Source organism: Gobius niger, assembly GCF_951799975.1.
Source record: "Gobius niger genome assembly, chromosome: 18".
Taxonomy (NCBI): Eukaryota; Metazoa; Chordata; class Actinopteri; order Gobiiformes; family Gobiidae; genus Gobius; species Gobius niger.
This window is the reverse complement of record NC_136869.1, coordinates 5,990,272-6,017,214: the sequence shown is the minus strand read 5'-3', so window position 1 is coordinate 6,017,214 and position 26,943 is coordinate 5,990,272. Positions and strand designations below refer to the sequence as shown.

The following is a 26,943-nucleotide window of genomic DNA, read 5'->3' as shown; positions in this document are numbered from 1 at the left end:
TCTAGTCTCTTTAAGGTGTGCAAAGCAGGAGACGCTGAACTTCTTCCCTGCCTGTGTCCAAGGACTAGAGAAAAATGAAATTTTAAATTCTTATGAATTGCCAATCAAATCTTTTGAATAGGCAAAAAAAGAGAAAAATCCGAGGCACTCCGATACCTGGTTAAAAGTCCTTTATGAAGTGCCTCGGATTTTTCTCTTTCTTTTTTGACTATACTTACATTTTGATCCTGAAGGGCTTGACCTTTACAGACAATTCTACCCACTGAAGCGATCACTGTGTTCATCTCAAATCTTTTGAATCTTTAAATCTTGAATTTAAAAAGCTAAAGAGAGAAACAAATATGTTACTTGCCCAACTCCCATTCATCCACATATAACTAAAAATGTAAATGAATGATGTTGTTTAATCTAGAGGTAAAGAGTGGTACAGGAATAGTTGGGACTTTGCAACATCTGAATAAGTGCAGCTCAAAGGAGTAGTGCAGTGGGGGTGAGGGCTCAGCAGTGTCTACTATGCATGTTTTAGGTTGATGTCGGGAAGCCCCTTGCCCAAACCCTCGCAGACAGAAAGGGGAAACGTGCAAAATCCACACAATAAGATCCAACACTGTCCCAGAATTGAACCCGAAGTATTCTTGCTGAAAGGTAATAATGTAACTAAATGTTGGCCCTGTGTTTAAATAAGCCTATTGTTCAAGACAAAACCGTGATAAGTTCTTCCTTAATATTTGGAAAGGCTTTAATTCAAATTCACTTGCCCATGAATAATATGAATGGGCAGAGTAATGCCTTTTGTTAATTAGAAGTTTCAAGGTCTTGCTCACAGAGTTGCATTAGGTTTTTCTATTAGGTTCGGCAGCCCCGTGTGTAAGAGCAGCTATAATTAAAAGCGCAGGACAGAAAACAGGCAAAAGGACCGCGGCCATTATAAATCTCACCCCAAACAACAAAATTATGCTAATGTATTTCGCGACCCAAAAACCCAGACGCGGGAAATGTATGTTCTAAAAGTTTGGCAGGTGAGATGTAATTACTCAGTGAAATAATGGCTGCTGCAGCGCTATGGTCGAGAGAGTCCATCAATTAAACAGAGCCAGGTCCTGCAGTAAATGTGCCATAGTTACTTTCGGAGGGAAAGGTGTAAAGTTGACATCGCCGCCATGTTCCAGTATCAAAATATTAGTTCAGGGAGGAGAGGATATCGGCGAGACTTGTGTTTCGACGAAGGAGGAGATGCACAGAACAGATGTTTGATGATTTGCATTTTCGAGAAACAACTGACAATTGGAAGAGTCTACTAATTTGCTCCATGAGAATGCATCCACTGTCGCTAGTGTGTATGAATCTTGTGTGTATCAGTGTGATCTTAGCCACAGCCTGCATATTTTGTCCATTTCGATTTGCCCCCATTTCCACTGAGGTAAGTTCCAGGTTTGTGAAGCCACGGCATGAACATATATACTGATTCTGATGGTTAAAGAGGCTGTAGTTGGGGCAGACTGAGTGCTACATCACCACCACCAGGTTGCCTCAAGTCCATTGAAGCAGCTAACAAACTAACCAGTAAGGTAATTTCATGTAGAGTTAACAGCAGGTATCAGGTTATTACGCATATTTACATTGGTTATCCCCACAATGCCACTCTTGTCTAATGTGCGGTCATGAGCCAAGAAGGTTAGCTAAGGCATGCTCTGTGACAACAAGGACACGGCTTGATCAATAGACAAGTCTGTACACAAATAAAACCTCTGAGAACTGCAACCCTGACATTTGCAGACAGGTGGGATGCGTCACAGAGTGTTCAGGCCTAACAATGCGAGAGTGGTGCAGCTCATGGTCGTTGTCGCAGACCTTACACAATACAGATGGATTCAAACACAACACACTGTATAGCAACAAGTGTACATATGATATATTTGCAGATGAAGTTAATATAAATACATGTATGTAGAGGTGCTCCTCCTATGTGTAGGAGGCGCTCGTCTAAAAGCATGAAGGTCCCGGAGTCGATTCCTGGATCGGATGGGCCCTTTCTGTGTGGAGTTTGCGTGTTGTCCCTCATCTGAGTGGGTGTCATAGATAATCCAGTTTTCCCCATTACACAAAACATGCACAGTAGGTTAAAACTTCCAGCTAGAGTGATCCTTTAAATCTTGCAGGGTGTTACTCTCTGCATAAGTTTGTAGATGGTGACTAACAGGGGCCCGAGCTGTTGGAGCAGGTGAAAGACCAGTCTGTAAATGCTTAGACCTGCCCTGTTTGCCCTATGTAGGCATAACTCAATATGTCCATTTTCAAATTCAAATTTTAGCAGGTGCAGTCACTTTAATGACACGGTTTGAAGCAAAAAGCACAAAACCTCTTTAATAAAGATGGGTAAAAAGTCCAAACAAGAGGGTAACAAAAAGGCAGGAGCAACAAAAACACCTAAATCTGACAATGGCAAGGGAAAAAAACAGGGGTAGAAATAAATGAAGGAATGTGGCACAGGTAAAACACATCAGGGCGGGGCAGGCAATTAACATGAAGGAACAGAAAATCACAGACCAAAAGACCAAAAAGACCAACAAGACATGTCACAATAAAACACCAAGGACATAAACAGAGGAAAACACACCAAAACAGAAAGCAGATCATGTCACTTTATGTTTTTTAGACCAAGTCCTGGTAGCAATGGTATCCCAACATCCCATTTCATAAGCACGTTTCACAACTCTTAGGGTCACCTTTGAGCGCCAGTATCACAGTAATGCTAAGAAAAACTAGCCTGCAAGCTAATAATCAATAAAAAATGCTTTATAATGACATGGACAGTCTTTTTCACAGACCACTGCATATTCAATTTACTGAATATAAAGCAACTACTGTAGTAACAACACGTTTTAATGTAAGCAAATGCAAGTGAAAACCTTTTGGACCAGATTAATATTACTCAATCCCAGCCACTCTGTAAACTTAAGTCTTCAGTGTCTTTACATTTGAACCATTCCTTTGTTCAAGTGTTTAAAGACACTGAATCCTGCTAAATCATGGAGGGTCGTGAGTCGCGTTGCCGGGTCGGTTGGTCGTGTCTGGTTGGGCAGGTGTTTTATGGCCTTATTACAGGACCTCATTGAGAGATTAAATGGCGGGCTTCGCTTCGGTCATAAATCTCGTCCGGCGTGCGGGGCGTGGGGATGGGCCCGAGCAGGAAGAGCCATCAATAAAACGCGGTGATGGTCAGGCACAATGCGAGGGAATAAACAAGTTGTAGGAGCAACGGCGCTGGCCTTTTCTAGTTAAAGTGGTTTATTGACTTTTATTTAAATGGCCGACCTTTTCATTGTAGGGTGAAATACAGGACGTGCGCAGAGATACTCCCCCCGGCATGCGGCGACTCCTTAGCGAGACCGGAGACGAGTCAAGGGCTTTTCACTCGCCAAGATCATTTGCAAAGGAAAATAAAAAAGTATACTGGACTATTATTAGAATATGACACATTTGCTCGACTAACTAGCTGTTAGTCTGGCCAGACAAAAGTTACATGTTTGCATTCGGAACAACATAGAAATGCTTTTATCCTACAGAATCCTTCAGAATGCCATCACCCAATTATCCGGGCTGTTCACTCAGCAGCAGGACAAGTCAAAAGATCAGTGGGCGAGGGTTGGGGTTAGGGTCAGAAACGGCAAATGTGATGCAAGTTGTGTTTCACTCATACAGATCTTACACATAGTTTTAGAAACTAGAAGGTCTTGGCTTTCAAATGGGGTATCACACTGGCATAGGCTGTAAACTCTCATGTCAATATGCTTTGAGATATGTATATGGATAATTGCTAACCCTAAACCTAACCATAACCCTAGATAACAGGTTAAAGACATATGTGTGACCTTGAACAGGTAACAAGACATAGTTCATTGCAGATATACATACCATACATAAATAAGAATGATCTAAGTGGAAATTTCCATGCCTGAACTCTAGTATCTTTCAACATTGTGAATGAGTGAGTTAATGTGTTAGGTTTGTGGTCTGCAACCTTCATCAAATCAAAAAGAAAGTCTCAGCTGCAATAGTATTTTTATCCTCAAACAACAAAGCATTCACATTTTTTTAATTGATATAGTATTCAAGAAGAACTAAGTAACTTGTTCACCTTAATAAATCCTTTTCGTAGTCCCTCTGAGGGTAATACAAGTGTTGATGGGATGACTGGGGGGTCTTTCATCTCCCCCTGGTGTCTCGGTCCGGAAAACCACCCTTGGAATTTCCCTGCCTCCGGGTCAGAGGCGCAATACACACTAATAGAATCATGAAGAAGAAGCTAACAGGCTAACGGGCAAAGCTAACTGCGGGCTAGCGCTGTTTTAGCAGTATTTACAGCTGCTATATGAAATATCTTTTGTCCCAGAGGCCATACGACTCCTGAACTCTCTTTAATTTGAGGTTGTCTCTTGCCTGTTATTCAGATTGTATTTATGTGTGAGCTCCACTGGCTTATTTGCATAGGGTTTGTTTGGCTGTTTTATAGTGTGTTATCTGCTCCAAAGGAATTGCCCCATGTGGGATAAGTAAAGTTGACTGAACTGAACTCCCAAGTTTGAGTGGTAAAAATAATCCCCAATGTGTCATTGAGTTGTGGCATAGTGTACAATAATCCTCTCTCCCTTTGTCTTTTCTGTCAGTGTCGTATTTACTCTCACGGACAATTAATAAGTAAAAAAAAGTTCTAGTTCCGCTTTACAATCCCACGTCAAGTGTTGTCCTCTTACCATATTTTACCTTTTATTATTGATCTTATTTATTTAATATTCTTATGCATGCCCCCTATAGCCTTATAGTTTTATAGCTTATTTTGATCTAGATTCTGTGTCATATGTTTTACGTTATATGTTTTATGTTGCACGTCAACACTGAGAAAAAATCCTAGTTTGTGAACCTCTTCTTAAACCATGGCAATAAAAAAAAAAAATCTTAAAAGTACAAAATTATCTATATTTAAAATCTTCTCAGCCTTTGTTTTGGCGCAGATTTTGCCTCATACTATTGCTGATTGTCACTCACATACATACACATTATGGGTTTTACATTTCCTCAGCTACAGAGTACAGACAATGACTTAAGAACCTTCATCTAGGCTTTTTCCATCAAAGTTGAGATTCTGGGTAAAGTTAAATCACTCTGCATTCCTTTCTCGCTCTCATTCCCAAAAGAGATTGCAGAAGGTCTCTGTGAAAACTAGAATTAGCTTTTGGCAAGACATACTAAGAGTAAGAACTAGTTATTGCTCTTTTCACATTTTTTAAACCTTGAACTCTCAAATAAACCACAGAAATAGAAGGACAGGCCAATGGTCACATCAGATCAAGAATTAATCCCATAGCGAGATGAGGTAATGCTAACTACTCTTTCGCTCAGATGTGTTGCCTTTGGACAGCTGCAGAAAGCCTGTTGGATTGCAGCAAGAAGTCATCATTCTGTGCAAGCCTATACATGTTTTAAATTGAAAACCTTATTCGATAAAGACTGCTGATAAACGTTATTGTGTGCGAGCCGTGCCACTGCTCCATTCATCCGCGGGTCAAATCGCAGCAACCGAAGAGACAAGGGCACAGCTTCTGAATGGCACTGGACGGAAACTCGATTCAGAGGTGAGCCAGCTTTTCTCCCGGACAGAGGAGCACAGTGCGGTGATGTTACAAAAAGCCCCAACAGTGTCAGTATTTATAGATTCATGAATATGAGCAGCGCGGATATGATTATTTACACAAAGGCAGATAGAGTAAGACAAGAAGGAGAAAGAGATACCAATGATTGAGGAAGGCATGATACCTCCCTTTAACTTCAATGAAGTGTGCGCACTCCACTTGCAGCATACTTTTCTTCACATTTTCAAACTCCGAACGGTGTAAAACTGAACGGCCGTTGGATTGAAGTGTCCCAGGTGATGGCGTTGTTGGTAACAAGAGGAAGTGTGGCCAAAGCAGGTCCATGTCTCAATCAAGTGTGCAGAATTATTATCCAGCTATTTTCCCTCACACAATATGGGAAGGGAAAAAAACATCTGAAAAAATCTCTGAAAAGTCACACATTGTTAAAAGTTTGTTTTGCAGCAATTTTGAAATTTCGTGAAATAATGGGACGGGACTACAGAGCATCAAACGTTCTGTTGCCAACTGTCAACAAGCTGAAGAAAAATAAAGCCATCAGGAAACCAATCTTGCCATTTTCAACTGCTGCAACTGACCTGAAGTGTCCAGAAGTGCAAGGTGTTCTCAGAGACATTGCCAATGTGAGAAAACCATGAACACAACCACTATTGATCAAGATACATACGCTAAAATGTTTAGACTGGGTCAGGAATGATAAAGACGGATATTTCAATGGTTGTGTGGTTGTGGTTGAATGGTACTGATGACATCAGAGTGATTAGTCTGTTCTTTCTGATGAACGTGCATACATTTTTTAGTTTGGGTAATCAATGCTTCAGACAATACAGGAATGTTAGTTATCCTGCAAGGCTTTGGAAGCATTGTATGTTGTAGTGTTTTGACCTCCAAGTATGTCAAATGAAAACTCCATCATCCATCCATCCATCCATCCATCCATCCATCCATCCATCCATTCATCCATTTTCTTTAGCTTTATCTGGGGCCAGGTCGTAGAGGCAGCAGTCTCAGCAGAGATGCTCAGACTTCACCGATCAACACAGACCGCCTCCAGCTGTTCTGGGGGGACTCTGAGGCAACACCTGGCCAGCTCAGAGATATGGTTCATCCAGCGTGTCCTGGGTCTTCCACGAGGCCTACTCCCAGTAGAACATGCCTAGAACACATCCCAAGGGAGGCGACCAGGAGGCATCGGAAACAGACCACCTCAGCTGGCTCCTTTCAACGTGAAGGAGCAGCGACTCTACTCCGAGCTCCTCCTGGGTAACTGAGCTCCTCACCCGATCTCGAAGGGTGCGCCCAGCCACCCTGCGAAGTAAACTCATTTTGGCCACCTGTATGCGCGATCTTGTCCATTCGGTCATTATTGGTCAAATGAAAACTATCCATGCCTTTTTGTTTTAATAGAATATGCGCCTTGTATGACGGCACGTACACGCCATAAAGTTGAAGCCCCATAGCAGCAGTGCCATTCCCATGAGCCAACCCCAACAGGCATACCACAGAGTTCACAACTGCAGAAATAGCTTTACTGTGTCTTCTCCCACATTCTTCAGCATGTACCTAATGTGTGAAGTCCCCATGGAAGCAGCTGCATATTGTCTCATTATAACACTCCCAAGACCTCCTCCATGTATGCACAGAACACGTTACGGTATGTGCACCATCTCTGTACTTTCAAGGGAAAGAATTCAATAGACTTTCTTTTTTTTTTTGTTATATATCCCTCATTGAAATGCAGCATTCACACTTTTCCCCCTGTCACTGTATGCACAGATCATGCGATTCATGACACATACCAAGCAACAGCATTCCTTTGAACAGCATGGAACAGAATACAGGACATTTTGCATTGACGTTGGACTATAGCGCAAGATTTGAAGAGAGACATGTTATACAAAATCAAAATGTATAAAGCATATTATATACATGACTTTCCTCATCAAAACATACCTGTAATCCCAGTCACTTCTGTTAGTGCGTCATTGACTAAAGGTGAGAGAAAAAAAAGTCTTTTTTTTGTCCACTTTAAGACTCAACGATCAGCCTGTGTGTTTGCTAAGATTTATTCAGTGACTTAAGTCTTTAACAAGATACTCTGTAAGATCTGAACACTGCTCTATGGTCGACCACTCGATCCATTGAGTCGCTCCAAAGACACCAAAGAATGCTGTATGTCAAAAGCAAAGGACACATTTCCTGAGACTCAAACTGCTTTCCACAAAATCATTGTATATCACAGTATTTGCGGGTCAGGTCAAATCAAGGGGGATGTTTTTGTTTTGATTGCAGGGCCGAAAAACAGCAACGGAGAGCCTTTTGTTTTTATTGTGGGTTTCAGCTACACTCGGCTACTGCCATTGGATTCTCCATTACAGTAATGACAGAGATTCTGACCTAAATGTGCAGCGCTGCGATCCACAAAAAACACCGTCTACTGCAGTGCATCACAATCGTCAAAACAAGAAGGATTCCCACCACCACCAAGAATCTATTTGTCTTTCTTTACTTTGACCAAAATCATAACTGAATTGAACAGCTACGTTTTGTTTACCGAAAAGTTGAGTAAACCAAATGTTCAGTCAACTTTTAATTACAAGTGTGTGTATGCTTTCCATGCTGATAGGGCTTTTAACCAAAGCCACTGTTGGAAATGGATGAAAATGAGAATTTAGTTCAAAACAGTCCTCCATATGTGCAGCATATTGGGATAATTTCTGTCTGTCGCTTGTTTCACCTGGGCTCCATTTGAAGTCTGCAAACTGTAATGAGAGACTTCTGCTTGGATAAAATGAGAATAAACATTGTAATGCAAAGCAGTGTTGCAGGTATATCCATCGTATACTCACAGTATGTGGCTATACAAAACAGATTGTTTGATATCATTGCTTGACATCGCGTTGGCTTTGGTGTCTGGGCTAATAGCGAGACACATTCACAAATAACAAGCACCCACTCATTTTTGTCACTATTATCCAGTGTTTGTGTAAGGTAGCACAACTGCACCCGCAGAAACACAGGGTAGACTCACACTCAGAGAGTGTGAAATTAATTGAACAAACCACATGTGCTGCAGGACCGGGTGTAAGATTGTTATCAACATATTTAAATAGCTACAACATTCCAGACATGAAAGATATACGAAACTGCAAATGCTCTAAAGGCTACATTGATTTTACTTGTTTTGACAAACACAGCAGAGAACGATGATTTGGGGGATTTTTGTGCTCCATGTCCTTGCTCTTGACCAGCCCATTATGTCCATTATGTCATGTCCAAGGACACAGCATCAGAACAGTTCGAACAGGATTTGATGCTGTTGCCTTCTTTTAGAAAGGTGATAAGGTAAAATAATAGGTAAGGATACCCTTAAAAATCTCAAAGTGAACATATCCTTCGTGTTAGACTTAAAAATAGACTTTAAAACATTATTCTGGGGCCTCACCGTTGGTATTTAACGTTTTACAATTTGAAAATGTGTCTCCGTAAGAATTAAATAGTAACAATGAAATACAGGCTCTAGAGCAGGTCAAGACTTTGACTAGGGCTCCTCCTGTTGGCAGCTGTAGGAATAACTAACTTCTAGTTTCAATTTACAGAGACTAACAGCTTCAACACGGCGTGATGAACACACTGAGCACATGAAGACAATGAAATACTACTCCAGGTATGTTTGTGATGAGGGAACGTTATAACTCAAACACGTTGATTTTGCATGATACAGTATGTCTCCTTTAACTGATCCGATGCTGCAGGGGCAAGGCACTTCTGACACTTAAAACACCTGACTACTGATATAAATGTCTGTGTTGACTGAATTTTTTCTTTATATAGCAATTTTGCATTTAAAATAACTTATATTTGAGCAGCATCCGCTTCCTTGTTGTAAGCTACGCAGCGGCGGAGTGATCTGCTAGGTTACCGGATCTACAGTAGTTTGTTTACCTGCAGCTGCATTACTACATGTGACATTTACAAAGGAGCTTTCTATAAATCAGATATGGCAACGTTTGGAGGACGACCCCATGATTTTGAAGAGGTTTTTAATGCAGGCTACTAGTTACCATTGACATGCGCTAGCCCAGCACTAGCCTAGCACCACTAAACCCTTCAAGTGTAAGGACAAAAAAAAAGTATGTCTCCAGAAATAAAAAACACTCTGGATACCAACACTCTGAATGAGGACCTTTGTCAAAAATCCTGAAATATCCCTTTAAGACATTAAGACATGGAGAAACAATACTGCCACTGTTACCCTATTTCTGACGTAAAAGGAAAATACTACAGAATATCATGCCTTGGGTTGTTGCAAGCTGCGAGTAAAAGTATTCCAACAGAAGCCCTACCATTTATTAATACAGTGCACAACACACACGAGTGCACTTCTGAGGAAAAGCACAGAGTCCGGCAGACAGTAAGTGTCTTGATGCGCGTCCTCGTCTCTAATGGACAGATCCCTCTCACAGATAAACACTAGGCCCGAGCATTATCTCGCTGCGAGCTCTCGTTGCATTAGCCGCGCTAGCCGTTAGCCCGGCTTTAATTGCTAATCTGCAGTAAAGCGGCGGCTGTCAACGGGAAACTGTCAGAGGATTCTCTGCATGAAGGCATGTATTAACTGTGAAGAGATGCAGCTCAAACAGACGGCTAATCAATGCGCTCCCTCAGTGCCTTTGTATTCCAATTGAGATAATGGCCATTCATGTTGTTTTTAGACTCAGAGAGACAATCAAGACGCCTTCATTTGTTTGTTTCTAAATTATTTCTTTTGTGATGGTAAGAAAAACAACAGCGAACCAGAAGAGTTTTCAAAAGATTAAATATAGCTTTCAAGGCGATAAGACAAAATATGCCCATAATTGCTCTCAACAAGAAGTCACCCAATTGGATTTTCATAACTTTGCGCTGAAAGCTCAAAGTCCCATAGAGGTTTGGTTGGGAATGATTATAAATGCTCTTTATTTAAGGGGCTTTAAAAAGGGTTGATAATGCTTGGATTGTTGAGCCAACAAAGTGAAGCCATCCAGAAAGAGAAGCAGTGAATTGAGTTTGTAAATGTCGACGTGGATGGTCCATATTGGTTAAATCTGCAGATACGGAAGACGACAAAGGGATGAGTTTGCTCCTGTAGCATTGGAGGATGGGTCAATTTCCCTATGGGGATGGAATCTACCCTGAACGGAGCTAAATATTTAGTTGAAGTTTGCCTTTAAACTGTTGAATGGCAGATGGTTGGAGCAGGTTTATGCTTTAATGTCTGGGCCTGTTCACACCAAACAAAAAGTGGCACGAATTTCAATGTCTCTTCTGTCAACTCAACTGATCTTAGGTAATATCATTTTTTAAATTGTTGACCATGATTGAGTGGCAACAACATAGCAGACTAAAATATAGCAGACTAAAATATAGCAGACTAAAAGTTTCCTTGTGTGTTGATTCCAAGGACCACTCAATCTAACATTATTATGATTTTCTGTTCAGCACAATTGAAAATCTGTGCGCCTGCTTCGTCTAGTATGTGACGTCAGCTTATCATGTGACATGTGATTTTTTTTGCTATCTTTTCGGTGATGTTGTTCTGTATGTATAGGGAGGATCGCTGTAATTGTTTATTTCACCAGATGTTTTGGTGACTGGTGGGCAAGCAGCTGATTGGAGAGCTGTTTATTTAAATCACAGATCTTTTACAGCACTGATCTTTTCACAGATGCAATGCACTGTTTGTGAACGATGTTTTGGCCCACCAAAGAACTATTAATATCTATTAAATACATTTGCGTTGGCCAACAGTGCCTCGGACGTGACAACACGGCGATCCGCCTCATATCAAGCGCTTTATGGTATGTCTATGTGTCCAATTGTCTCCCTGTCCCGAAAATAACTTCACTGCTGTTATATTTCTTTTCCAAAACTATAAATACATACATGAGAACTCTTTATTTTGGTTGTGTGGACAGTCTTTGTATGTCATTCACCTCTTTGAACGGAAAAGGGTTTATACATGTTGTAGTCCTCCTTGTGTGAACTCAAACTAAAACAATATCCTACTTGTCAGGAGGGATTCCTGGCTGGCACCCCAAACAAAAACCTCTGTGTCAACGAAACCGTCACAATTGTTTGTGTGTGCTTTTGGTGGATTCCATTCTCAGAAAAAAATAAACTTTTCTTTCAAAAGTGGTGCCATTCTCATTGATTTATACTGGCACCTGCGCTCCAGTTGAGATTATGGCATCAGCATGGTCTACTACGCGAATGAAACCTATTAAAGCTTCAGATTGAAATCATTTCATGGTACAAAACTTTGAACATTACCTTGTTAATCTATGTTCTTTCTCTTCTTTTTCTTGTACAACTTTGCCAATTTCTTATTCTCTAAAGACCTCATTATCTTTTCTCAAAACATTTTAAATATATCTATGCTTTAATTTGAACTCACACAAAGAGGAAAGTGAGTCAAGTCGCCCAAAGTGAAAGGCTCAGAGTGAAGTTCGCCGTGACCCGGTTTGCTCTCGAAAGGTGAAGTAAAAATAACACCGGTAGCATATGTTTCGCTTTCCTCACCTCGGCGGCTCCACTGGAACAGCTGTGAATGTATACATCTCCAAATGAATGCCTCACTCTGTCTCCACCAGCCTTTCCCCGCCACGTCGAGTTATTCGCCTTGAACGGTTTAAAGCGCCACTTAACATGCATTTGGAGTGTTTATTTGCAAGTCTGGGAAAAACAAGAATTGCAGAAGAGGCGTGATGTCGGAATAACAATGAGGATGTGTTTGGCGCTTGCGATTTAGATGAGTTGTATTTGCGCTTTCTAAATATAGTTTGACAAAAAAATAAATATTATAAACTTTTGTGTCAGGGCTAGCACACTGGTGACATACAAACAAGTTGATGAGTGCAGAGAGTCACATGCAGAGGATTGGTGGTTTGATTCTCACTCCACCTGGTCTAAAGCACCTCTGATTATTCAATTATTCAATTCTTCATCACTGATAAAGAGCTAATTGACATCCAGGATCAATTTTTATTTGTTATTTCTCTATACTAAGGACTGTCATTGAATACATTTGGATTAATGGACATGGACTGACAGGAGTAATGGTATTGTGTATGTTCTCCTCATGTATGTCTATGTATGAAGTTACATGTCCGTAAATTTGTTAATGGATGCACTTAGTTGACATGCTTTTGAAACGTTACCATATGTAACTGACCGTACATTTTGTAAAGGGGTAGGCGTGTACAAGCGCCTTGCTTCTCCTTACTCCTTATCATACCAGTTTTTGTTTTTTCTGCCATGTCATCTGCTGAATACTCAACTGCTCAAATACAAAAAAGATGAATGAATGATTGTAATGCTTTACCAAATATATATTAAAAACACAGACAAAAAAGGGTCACACTCTAATATCCCATTGGCTTTAGCTTTGATTACAGCACACATTCAGTTCCATTGTTTCAATAAGCCTCTGCAAAGTTAAAAGATAAGTAAGTAAGTAAGTAAAGTTTATATTACACCATTCACAGGCAGAGAAGTCACACATGGCTTCACAAAATGACAATAACTATAAATACAGTTATAGTCACAAAAAAAAAACAACCCTTAATCTACTGGAATGAAAGCGCTTTCCGAAATAGGTAGATTTTTAGTTTGATTTTAAAAACACAATCAAGCAAACGTAAGGCGAAAGATCATTCCAGATTATCGACACGACCATGAGAAGGTTCTGATCCAAAGACCTCCGAGAGGGGGGGACAGAACAAGTCTCTAATATAGGAGGGAGCCTGAGTGTGACCACTGCCTTCTCCAGCACATCCAAAAGATTCTCGATGGGGTTAAGATCTGGACTCTGTAGCGGCCAACCCATGTGTGGAATTGATGTCTAACGCTCGCTGAACCACTCCGTGATCCCGAAGAATCCCGACATCGTCATCTTGGAGTATGCCCGTGCCATCAGGGAAGAAGAAATCCATTGATGGAATAACTTGGTCATTCAAGGTGATCTCATTTTTTGGGCACATCGTGTTACCGAACCGAGAACTGACCAGCTGCAGAAAAAAACCCACGACAAGAACAGTTTAATCCTGGTGGCAACTTTACTTTTTTCTTTTGGTCAAGCAGTGCATTCTTGATCACACAATGGATTATAAAAATGGATCAGTCTTCACCAGAATAAGTACTTTTGAGACGATAATACACCGAATTCCTTTGATTACAATGACACTACCTCCATCAGCCAATGCCTGATCATCCATTGGATGTATTGCTTATATATTCATCATGTACATTAAATTCCTATATTTAGATTTGTTTCCCCCCCCTCTTACCTTGAACAATACATCCGACTTCTATTGAGGCATGTTTCGATTAAATCCACAGAGGAAGTTGATTAAAACAAGCCTTGGGTGAAATAAATTATCCATTTCCAGCATGATTTTTAAATAACAGCTTATTTTCTTCGCTGTTACTCCCTCCATTGTGACTGTGAATAGGTTCAGCTGCTAATTAGAGAAAGGTTATTATGCTCAAGTGCAAGATTCAAGTCCACGATGCTGCACTGTTTTGTTTTTGATAAAGCAAAAACATTTCACAACATCCCAAAATAAATGAAGAGTTACTGCACCGAAGAGACAGACCAACCGCAAATAAGATCACGACAGACGCAAGACTCGTAGGGCGTTTTAGAACCTGGTGTTAAGCTGATATTAAAGCTTGTTTGTGGGAAAAGGTCAGACTGAATTGTTCTGCTCAGTGTTAGCGCTTAGCACGGCTTGTTATTAAATGCTGAAGCTTAAGTAGACGGGCTGAACTTCAAAATGTGGTTCATGAATCAGCTGAGACCTTTGGAAAAATTATTGCAGGAGTTCAAACCCATTTCAAATCATAATTTTGCGGCTTTGAAAACATGAAGTTATGCCTGCATCCACCACCTTGGGCAACATGAAGAGGACAAAGTAATAGTTAAAAGAAGTCCTTCTAAAAAAGCATGAAAATATTCTTAAGCCCAATAGTGGAGATGTGGAAATGAAAACCTCATTTTGAGAAAACTGGTCCTAAAGTTTTGTAAATTGTGCGTATGGAGCAGCATTCGGTGTCTCCGAGACAGGATATTTGGATTACTGTGTCATCTCGGACATCTTCCGCAGAACACCTAGCTACTTCCTGGAGTTTTGTCTTTGTTTATACTCTGACATTAAAGGAATACGCCACTGTTTTTCCATACTGAGATATGTTCTTACCTTAGCTTAGAAGAGTTGATGCGTAACTGTCGGGTCTTTGTGCGTGCACTCAGTCACGCCAATGTTTTTAGCATTTAGCCTCTCCTAGCATAGGAATAGCTCCAAACTGGGGTGAAGTTAGAAGCTACCAAGCTGTTAAATAGAGTTATGTGGGCCTTTACATGATCCAAGTCTAGTTACACAAAATTAAACATGTTGATTTTCTAAGCGAATAAAAAGGGGAACTATATTGTAAGGTGTAATAACATTGGAGCACTTCAACATCCACGCAGTAAAGTGAGATATTACTGCGAGATATTTCAACCTGGATAGACTTAAGCAGACAAAAGCAGCGATTAGGAAGATGTATTGACATGTATATTAGTTTTAACGATCAGAGTCAGTATGGATGAACAGCTAGGATGTCTTCCTCGGCGCCTGAACACTGCTGGTGGTCTGGAAGACCTGTGAAGATGCAGCAGGGAGAAGCCGTGGACAGAAGAGGCGGAGATGGGGCGGACGTGGGTCACAGCGCAGCTGGGAAGCGAACGAACCATGATTGCTGGGGCTTAAAGGCGGGACCGAGGGCGATGATTGGCTGCTACGGAAGTGCGGCTTTCATTGTATTTAAATAGGGTAAACGTGGAACAGCTTGGTAGCTTCTAACTTCACCCCAGTTTGGACTATAGGAATATGCTGGTAGAGGCTAAATGCTAGCAACATTTGCATGACTGAGCACACGTACAAAGACCAGACAGATACGCATCAACTCATCTAAGCTAAGGTAAGAACATATCTCAGTATGTAAAAACAGTGGCCTATTCCTTCAAAATTAAGATGTTAAGGAAGAAAACTAGCTTGACTATCTTTGAACACTGCCTGATAAATCAATGTTTTCACTTCTCTCCTTCACCTGTGACTTGCCGTCCCCCCTGAGCAGGGTTAGAGTTAGGGATTAGAGTTAGGAACTCCAAATGTCATGTACTTTGTTTGTCACTCACACAGATCTTGCACATAGTTTTAGAAACTAGACGATCTTGGCTTTCAAATGAGGTACCACAGTGGCATATAGGATGTGCACTCCCCTGTCAATACGCTTTGACATTTGCAAATTCATTATTGCTAGCCCTAACCCCAAACCTAACCCTAAACCTAACCCTAGGTTTAACAGATAACAGGTTAAGTAAATGTAAGTAAGTAAATGTCAAGGAATCAAACCAGGAACCTTCTTGTCGTGAGGCAGGAAGGCTAAACATTCAGCCAGAGCTCCACTGAAATAAGCAGCTGATACAAGTGCTAGCCTCATCTCAGACCCAAAGTTGCAAAGTTAAAGCAAAGCGAGTTTAATGAGTGCTTCCCTCTTTACAAAATGTCTATCAGTGCACAAAGGCAAACTTAAAACCCATCTCCCTTTAATTTGTCTCACTCTCTTTTTCAGATTTGCGGCAGCGCCGACTTCTCAAAGTGATTGTGATGATGCTTTGTCTCACGTTTAGCGCCGCACTTTCACAGTCTAGTGTACGGCTGACAGTGACTTCTGTAGAGAACTTAATTGCAGAGCGCTGCAGAAAAAGCCATAGCCACTTTAAAGCCTGATGAAACACTTCATATTGATCAAGGGACTTCACAGCTGCTAACAAGAAACCCGCGCGCTGCTTTCATCCCAAAGCGTCTCCTTCTGAGTGTTCCCGGGATAATGTTGTGGACCTGAACAATGCGTTCACGCTATCGACTCTTTATACTGGCAATATACGCAGAGTCGCAACACAAACGGCAAATGAGAAATGGTTTGCAAAGCAGGAAGAGAGCCGAACAAAGCTGCCGTCGACATGCAATATGGAAAGACAATCTTCAGCAGAATGAACAACAGAAAATAGGGTTCCATTTGAAGAAATCTGTCAAAGGAGGATCTTTCCACCACTATTCAACTGCTGTATGAGCTCATCAAATGTCAATAAAGTTTGCTCAGCCAAAATGAGAATTTGAAGCATTAACAACTGATTTAAATGCAGAGATTTGTGCATTGATTTCCGGTGCCCTCTCCAACTTAGGGCCTGTGCGCCAACATGGGTTGCAAGATCATTCCAGGAGGTCACAACACCATATGAGAGAAAAAGCAAAAGCTAAGCTTAAAGGGACTATAGGGAGTTTAAAAATGTTAAAATGATGTGTTTTCCTCCACCTACATGTTCCAGCCATGTCCTAATGTGTAGAATGAGCTCAGACCTGTTCACCACAACTGCCTCTAAAATCCTGCACTATCTCAAAAAGGTGTCACTTCGGGTCCGAATTGCCGTCATGCACAAGCTTAATCTAGAATGTGCAGTTACACATATGACCTGAGGTGGCAGTAGTGAGTATAAAATGGCCAACTTGCATCCAGCCCCTTTAAAGGTACACTGCGTAACATTTAGGATTCTACTGTTTCCAATACAGAACATGCTCCTAATGACCAGCGAGACACATAAAAGTCTATTTCTGCAGTGGGTAATCAAAGAGTGGATTTGGATGAGGACCTAAACTTTTAAAATCTCATACTGTCAACATCTCCATGGAGACGAGCTGGAGACGTCCCCGCTCCCAGCAAAGTTACAGTCAGGTCTCAGGGGAGTAGAGACGCTCACATTACAGATATGTCTTTGTTATGTCATTTTTAAGCATCTTTAAAAGGGACTATACAGAGTTTAAAAATGTTAGAATTAAGTATTTTTCTCCCCCTACATGTTCCAACAATGTCCTAATGTGTAGAATGAGCCCAAACCTGTTCACCACAACTGCCTCTAAAATCCTCCAGTCACTCAAAAAGGTGTTACTTCGGGTCTGAAGTGCCTTAGCTTAACATAGAAGCTGCAGTTACACGTATGACCTGAGGTGGCAGTAGTGAGTATAAAATGGCCAACTTGCATCTAGCCCCTTTAAATATCTGTTAGTAAAGAAATGCTTGTATTTCAGTCGATTAATTGGTTGAAATGCATATTTGCGAGGTAGTTTTATGGAAAACGTGCCTTCTTGAGGTCACAAACAGCGAAAATGTGCAATTTGGAATAGGTTTACACAACATGCATTAAAAGTATAATCAGAACAAGACTTGCATTGATTGAAGCTTAGGTCGGGTCCAATGAGAGAAGCCTTGATTGATTCAAAAATCTATCAAATATTATGAAAATTGCAATGCAAGAAAACTTCAGATTTGTTTACAATATATCTTTGAATAGTAGTAGTTGCTTTTGTATAATTCATTTGTTTTCATGGCTTACAGCAGACCTGTTTCAAAGCCAGTGTCCCCTCTGTCCACCGAGGCAATGAACCTAATGGAGAGGCTTGTAATCGTGCACCGCATTTGTCCAGGGGAAGCCAGGTCCTGTCAGGTCACTAAATGGAAATCGTGTTTGCGCCGCACTCGGAATATATTACAACAATTAGTCAGTGATGAATGATCGCGCCGCAATCCGCTACATGGGACCCGTGAAGCTGAGCGAGTGCGTGGCTCGGGAGTGAAGCGAGTGACACAAGCAAAAGTGAACTGGAGAAAGTGAGAAAACGAATTTGAAGACACGGGTGAAATACATGGATGACGGCGGAGCGGTGGGACAGTGGTGGTGAAACGATTTAATGATGTGTTAGCTGTAGAAAACACACAAGCCACAAGTAAAAAGCAAAAATCATCCACGTGGTGTGAATAATAACTTTGCAGCTTCAAAAGACATGATGATCGCACCACAATTCACGTACATTCAAGTGTACGACAAGTGCGATTGACACATGAGAGTCAGTGGCGTTGACAGCACATTTATTTTGGAGCCGTTTTAGGAATGCAGTGGAGAAGAAAGTACTAAATATGTCCCTCAAATATAGAGGAGAGAGAGTAAGAAGCTGTCAGTAAAAAATACAACTTGAGAAAAGCACAGATCCTCAAACACTCCACTTAGGTAAATACGATGATATGGTGTGAATATAACGGAATAAAGAAGAAAATAAAATGAAACAAAATATTGAAGCTGCAAAAAAAACGTCTAAAAATAATCGCGTTTAACAAGGAGCATGAGAACAGCCTGAAGGTCTTCACTGGCTATAGACAAAACTCCAGGCAGTTTTTCAAATGTGTAACTTTTATGATACAGCGTGTGGCTTCTCCGTACCGCTCCGTGCTATACCCTCGGGTCAGAACTTCAGAGTAATAAAAACTTGTTTTAAAACTTGTTCTTCCGTGCAGTCGCCCTCAGATTGAAAAGTGGCCAGCTCCTGTTCCCATGTCCCCAACTCTCTGAGGAATGAACTCAGGACTAAACTGAGATGACCGTACTGAGGGTTTTTTCAACTGTAAACGATACTCGGAGTACACAATATGGCAAGTTTGGTCTTACTGTTTAAATTTGAAGCATTTCAGAGCGTGGAAGTTTAGCAGCAATTCTCTCAAAAACGATCAGACATTGACGTTCCGTAGGGTTGTTAATTAAAACAGTCATAGTTGTTAAGAAAACACAAATCTGTGAAGAGAACACTCAAAGTACAAGTAAGGCCATGTCTAAACTAACAAAGATTCCTGATGAATGGATGTTATGTGTCAGATAGAATGTTCTGTGGTTTCCTGTGCCCATGGTAACATTAAAGCAGTACTAAGTAACTTGTTTACCTTAATAAATCCTTTTCGTAGTCCCTCTGGGGGTAATACAAGTGTTGATGGGATCTCCCCCTGGTGTCTCTGGCCAGAAAACCACAATTGCAACTTCGCTGCCTACGGGTCGGAGCCACCAATACACACTAATGGAATCACGAAGAAGAAGCTAACTGTGGGCTAGCACAACTTAAACAGTGTTTACAGCCAAGTTTGAGACAAAAAAAAATATCTCCATTGTGTATTTGGATGTAGATTATCCCTCTCTCCCTTTGTCTTTTATATCATTTTTTGTAAAAAAAAAAAAAAATCGTATTGCCTGTGTACAGCACTTTGGTCAGGGTTAGTTGTTGTAAATGTGCTTTTAAATAAATTTGACCTTGACCTTGACCTATCAGCATACTATTTACTCTCACGGAAAAAAACGCAACATGCTACGACACCTGCAGTGGCGCTTATGGCCTCTAGGGGGCATGAGTTACTTAGTACTGCTTTAATAAAGCTAGACAAAATATAAATTAATATCAAGACGATTGTTTTTCAGGTAAATTATCAGATTGTCTTGGTATTTTAACATTGTTTTTGCTTCAAATTAGCGTTGCCCTTTTGCTTTGTGACAATTACCTACAATCAAATAATAATGGGGGTCATTTATCATTGTTGGTGCAAAAATAGTGAGTGTAAGTTGGCATACAACTATTTGTGCTTATGTTGTACCTAATTGCCATTTAGAATTGCAACAGAATTAGGGCCCAAAGTATGATCAGTAAACGAGAGAATGCAGATGTTGCTGATCCACTTTAGCAAACGCTTTTTAAATGGCCACAGGAATAAAAAAAAGAAGGGCAGGAAACGGATACAAGCTCTGGAAGTTAGCCGGATCGTGAAATCCCAATGAGCAACTCTCCTATTATGCAAACACTGTGGCTGTAACTCCCTCAATAAAAACTTTCCCTCAGTATCCGTGCATTATCAGTATAGCTTTGATCGTTTCAGCGCCGGGATCTTTCTGTAGCACACGCTGTTTTTTTTTGGTTTTTTTACTCCTTTAGGACACTGGCATAGAGGTCTGGAGATCCCTGCACCCAAAGCCTCCCGTACACAGCCGAGGACCTCTGCATTATTGCGCGGCTCTGGATTAAGTGACTGTGTGCAGAGAGCATAGCCTTCCTCTCCCTGAGCGTTGGCCCCAGACGCTTCCACAAACAGCATCCGCGTCAGGCCTGATTGCGGCGGCACTGGGGCAGATAAGTCAGTCTTAGCATTATCCTATGTAAGCTAGGAGTGCCAAATTACAAGGCTACAGCTCTAAAGCCCCGGAGAGTTTGCGTAAAAATAAAGTATTAAGCCCCGGTGGAGTGCATAAAATCCGATGATAAAACCAGTGGCGAAGAAGAGCAGCAACAGACAGTATTTTTCTGCGCATAGGGAGGCAGGCACTCAAAATAAAGTGTCCAGTGAAAGACTGCGGCATTATTTATATGCACAATATATGTGTATATGCACACGCTATTGCCTGAGAGCAGTGGTTTTCACACAAACTGAAGAAGGCCATCATCTGCCTTAAGTGAATGAGAGTTGAAAGGAAACGACTGTCTTTTGTGGATATAAGTGAGCGTGTGGGTGAGAGGGTTGGGTGGATGTATTAGTTGTGTAAGCTTATCTTGTGTTGTAAAGTGATATATACGATTTTTGTGTAAAAAAATATTAATTAAAGCAAACAAACCAAAACGACAACCTTGAACCGAACAAATGAGTATCACAGCCACACCTTCGCCTCAGCCAAGCACTGCAGTGGATTCAGCACTTTTCTCCTTCACGTCCGCTTGCCGGCTGTGCTGCAACCCACCTCCACCCCAACACTCATCTAACCTCAAACCATGCAAATTAACATCAATTCATAACACATATCCTCTGCTGTGGTCTGAGTGGCAAAACTTAGGCCACGTTAAGACTGCAGGTCTGGATATTCTGTTCCGATTTTTTGGAAATCTTTGCAAGGGCACACATATTACTCTCAAATGCGACCTGTATGTAATCTCCTGACTGAATAGGATGCAGCTCGACCGTGTTGCGCATGTGCAGTAGATAGCACAGTGCAATGTTGTTTGCGGAAGTAAACTTGAATTGAAACAAAGTGCCTCAGGTTTGGCAATGGTAAAGTTGTGGGAAGCTAACAGGGCCATTATATTCAATAACCCAATCATTTTAAGAAGGAAGAGAGACAGTTTTTAGGACTATATACTTTTGTGGAGCATGGAAAGCGATGTCTTTAATGAGAATCGTGCCAGTCCAGCTGTGGACAGAGAGGTGAGCGGCTTCATTTATAACAAGTGCATGTGTTGTTTTCTGTCCACTTCCACACTTTAGTGCAGAATGAATGGCATCTGTAGTGCATGGATGACGTGCTTCGGATAAACACAACCTGACCGTTCAGACAGAAGTTGCATCGCAAAAGATCAGATGGGATCTGTGCCGTTCAGACTGTCATGAAAAGATCATGTACAAGTCACAAAGGGGCAAACAAATTGGAATTAGTCACTTCGGCCTGCAGTCTGAACATAGCATTAGATCCATGTTTGCCAATGAAGCTCTTAATTGCTACTTTTGTTTCTTTTGTTTCAGTCTCTCCAGGTTGAAATGCATTCACATAGACAAGACACATGGACTCAAGACTCAAGGACACGACCTAATGCAATGCCAGTAGTGAAGGCGTCAGGACCTTAAAGGAACAGGCCACCGTTTCTTACATAATGAGATATGTTCCAGCCTGAGCTTAGACGAGTTGACACGTACCTGTCTGGTCTTTGTGCGTGCCCTCAGTCACGCAAAATGACCAAAGATGTTGTTAGCATTTGGCCTCCCCCAGTATATTCCTATAGCTCCAAACAGGGGTGAAGTTGGAAGATACCACACTCTTCCGTGAGCATGCACAAAGACCAGACAGTTATGCATCAACTCGTCTAAGCTCAGGTAAGAACATATCTCAGTATGGAAAAAACGGTGGCCTGTTCCTTTAACATTTTCCTTTCTGCTATATCTCATTATGTCAGAAGAACTGAACCCACAGCCGCTGACCAACCAACACGTTCAGAATAATGCATTAGTTTTGTCGGCATTCCGAGATAATAGTTTTGCCTCTTGTGCATCACCGGTAACCAATTAGTTTCCGAGAGCAGCACAAACTTTATTGTTATGGCGCCCTGTTTGCATATTAAAAAAGTGTGCGGTTGTGTTGTGGCAAAACAGACTTCTGAAACCAATGAACAGACCACATTATGTTTTAGTTTTTCATTAGCGCTGACCATCACTGTCATAACTTTAGTGAAGTCGTGCCGCAGGTGAATCCCTCTGGACTTAATGCTTAAAAAGTTCTATCCCGAGGTGAGCATAAAACCCTATAATAAAAGCCGGTGGGGTTCAGTGGGCGCGTGTGTATGTATCCAAATGATTTCACTTCCCCGCGTTGTCTTTTTATTGCCGTCAGCATCTTCTCTGCCTCATAACTATGATGTGGTGACAGCTTTACAGCGGCCGTAATTTAAATTTATTTGCAACGGCACATTGATTCTCTCGCCACTTCAATGTCATGCGTGTCCGTCGGCCCAAAGCTGCACCACTGGCACAAGTCCATTACCATTTATTGATCAGACTATTTTTTCCCCCCTCCATGACCAGGGCCATTAATATCCTAAAATACTAACAAACTGCGACGTTTTTACAGCAGTGGCATTACGGGATTAAAATAGTGAGGTTCGGTCCCATGGGGCCAAATGAAAATGTGCAAGAGGCGACAGGCGGCGAGATAAAGGAGCCTGTACCTGTGCGGATAAATAGAGTAGTGGCCAATGGATGCTAATGTATTCAAGGGAAGTTTTCAGTGAGAAAGACATAGTGTTGAACCATAAAAAGGGAGAGCACAAACTGGTGGCAGTGCTAAATTATTGTCGGGTCCAAGTTAATAAAAAACTAGGTGCTCGCTGTACAGTAGGTGCAGTCAAAAACTTTACAGCCTTGTAGTGTTTCTAATGCAGTTCCTTGAAAACCAGATGCCAAAATAAAAAGAAGAGACAACAAGATCATTTAAGGGGAGACGAACATGGGCCAAGCATGCACACTGTCACTTGGAAACAAAAACATACAGAATATTCACAATAACATGCACCATTTCAATGTTTCTCCATAGATTTATTTGGGAAAATTTCATATCAAGGGGCATTTTCTCAAAATGCATTTTTCTCACATCGCCTTGGGCTGAACAATATTCTATTTTGAAGTTGTTGTTTGTTTTTTCAGAAGGATTATTTAAAGGGACTATACGGAGTTTAAAAATGTTTTAAAAAGTATTTTCGTCCCCTTCATGTTCCAGCCATGTCCTAATGAGAATGAGCCCAGACCTGTTCACCACAACTGCCGCTAAAATCCTGCACTGTCACTCAAAAAGTTGTTACTTCGGGTCCGAGTTGCCGTCATGCACGAGCTTGATATATAAGGTGCAGTTACACGTATGACCTGAGATGGCAGTAGTGAGTATAAAATGGCCAACTTGCATCTAGTCTCTTCAATATCTTTTTCCTATAGCCTGATTTATGAGTTTTAAATTTTCTTTCTTTTTTTTTCTTTTTTTTTTTACAGATTTTTTCCACAAATAAACAGCTTATTTTGAAACTAAAGACGATATCGAAAATCCCCTCTGAACGAATCTTTGGAACTAATATGTCAACAGAATAAAGCCATGAAATTAAACCTCGCTCGATCCATTATGCAGATTTTGTTACTGAAAATATGGGAATTTGGGGCATATTTAGGCATAAAAGCAAAACATTTTTCTCATATTCATGGCAATAATCTACAACAATTCACATTGTCTCACCTTAACATTTACTTTAATTTCTTTTTCGTCAGGGATTCCCACTCGTTTGAATTGTCAGACCCTGTAAGACTTAGGTGAGATGCCCTTCCCGTTTATCTGCAATTTTTATTTTTTATTTTTTTCAGCTTGGAAACCAAAAGGTCAACCAATTATGCCGGTCTAAAGTGCAGACACAATTTGACAGAGTAGCCTGTCATATTTCTGCATTCACCACTGGCTCATTCTTTTTAAAAAAAATTGTAAATTGTTCAAGGCTGCAGTATTCTTACATGTGCAGCCATTGATTTGCCCTGGAGTGAAACTCGGTATATACAGATTGGACGTGGTTTACACAGTAGCTATGTTGGATTGGACAGCCACAATTCTCTATAAAGGTTTTTTTTATTTTTTTCCAAAGCCACACAAAAAAAAGAAGATTCCATTTAGAACATTTTTGCTCATCCAATCGCTTTTCTATTCAGGTTGGTTTAGTGCTACAGTCCGTACTCGACAAAAGGCTGTTCAAGGACAATAAGCATTTTAAACACTCCATTGCCTCAAACTAGTTTTAAAACTTTTACAATCATTATTCTTCGGCTTTTCTCCCTCCTATTTCTATAACTTCTCCCATTAACCACCAATAGCTCCTTACTGTGTGATTTATTACCACCTGCACCCAGTACCGCTTCCTCGCATAAGCAGACAGTGCAGATGCATGGGGCCCAGTCCCACCAGCCATTACGGGGCACGGCCAAAGTGCCAAATGTCCATTTCTTTTCCTACATTAGTAGGTGGATGATAGAATTAGAGAAAAACAAAGAGAGTGTGAGGTGGTTTACATACAGGACAAAGATAGGTGTCTATAGGCGCTGGCGTTTAATATCTTGGTTCCAAAGTTTTGAGGTGGCTAAGCCGCAAATCCCAACACAATATTGATGTGAATAACTGGACCGCCACTGGAAAATGTTATTATGTTGTATTTCTGGAAAGGGAACAAACAAAAAATCCTCCTATAGTATATCATGAGCTTAAACATTTGTGGGAAAACACTACTTCTAAAGCATTTTTGTCAATTCCATGATTCCATGAACTTACAAGTTCTTTTTTTTGTATTTCTGAGACAGTGAGCCAGAAAAGTGACCCTGCACATTGTGAAATGTGACTATAAACTCGTCCCTGTGATGAGTTTATAGTCAAAACTACGTGTTTAGCAGCTCTTCTTCATATTAAACACTGAGCTGTGTTTGTTGGAAGAGTCAGTGATTGCACACTGCATTGACAGTGCGTTGCTGTAGCCCAAGCCTCTAGTTATCTCAAGCACACAAACAATAGCTCATGTTCAAGCTTAAATACTTGTGAGAGATCCTCCTTGCATCGATTATGATATTTTGATACATCTTTGCATTGGCCCTGGAGCTTAAAGGGAGTTTAAAAATGTTAAAATTATATTTTCCTCCCCCTACATGTTCCAGCCATGTCCTAATGTGTAGAATGAGCTCAGACATGTTCACCACAACTGCCTCTAAAATCCTGCACTGTCACTCAGAAAGGTGTCACTTTGCGTCCGAATTGCCATCATGCACAAGCTTAATGTAGAAGGTGCAGTTACACATGAGGCGGCAGTAGTGAGTATAAAATAACAAACTTGCATCCAGCCCCTTTAAGTACACAGTTCAGGCTAAGAACGCCTCAAAACCGTGATTTATCAGGCAAGAACTCCACCCTGCGGTCTTCCTGCTTGCTCAGAAAAAAATATAGACTTTGTCACCAGTAAAACAGAACAGTTGGCTCATACACCAAGGAGTAATCGTCTATGAAATTATATTTGTTACATACTATAAATCAAATACTTTTGTAGGTGCCTGTGAAATAGATTGGACATGTGACACAGTCTATGAAACAGGGACTTTTATGTTTTTTTTTTCAGATATATTGCACCACCACAAAGCCAGATCCCATTTGCACATTGTAAAAAGCTGATAAATTTTTGATTACCTTGCCCACGTATTGCGGATCGGACCCCATGTATTCCTCCAACACGAAGAACTGGTTCCAGACCCAGCCGCGCTTGACCCGCTGCATGGCCCCCACCGCCCCATTCTTCCCCGGGGTCCTGGGTCTGCCGCCCGCCCTGGCCCGGCCCGACAGCGGCGTGGTGGGCAGCCGGAAACAGGAGAGCTCGTGGGACAGAATCCAGAGGAACAGCAGCAGGCAGTTCCGTGTTAGCATTGGGTGATCCGTCGGGTGCACGTCCCCAAGATGAAGCGTGGTGGTGATGCCAAGAGAGCCACGTTGGAAGAGGTTTGGAGAAAACGCTCGCCGAGTCAATGGTAGGAGAGAGAAGGAGACGGCGGGAGAAATATGTCCCGGGTAGAGGTGGCAACAGAGAAGAAGAGAGGTTTGGAGTCAGATCGTTGTGCGGGTCATCACCTGGAAAACGAGAGAAAGGAGTTTGAGAATTGCCCTGTACTTACCATACACCATTGTGTAAAGATGGGGTATGTTCATATGCTGTCAAGTCTTCGACAGCACAAACTGAGTAATGAGAAATCACTCGTGTCAACAGCGGTTGTAGCGCAGTCGTGGACAGTAACGGACACAAGGTGA

At 41.3% G+C, this 26,943-nt stretch overlaps 1 protein-coding gene across 1 annotated transcript in view; it reads right to left on the bottom strand.

The window, feature by feature from the left end:
• Positions 1-26,943, bottom strand: part of LOC306977686 (cadherin-12-like) — a 318,442-nt gene that overhangs the window by 177,430 nt on the left and 114,069 nt on the right. The window contains exon 3 of the mRNA XM_079576100.1: positions 26,332-26,766. Coding sequence (XP_079432226.1) covers positions 26,332-26,565 — 234 coding nt within the window. The 5' untranslated portion in view covers positions 26,566-26,766. The remainder of the gene's footprint in view (positions 1-26,331; positions 26,767-26,943) is intronic.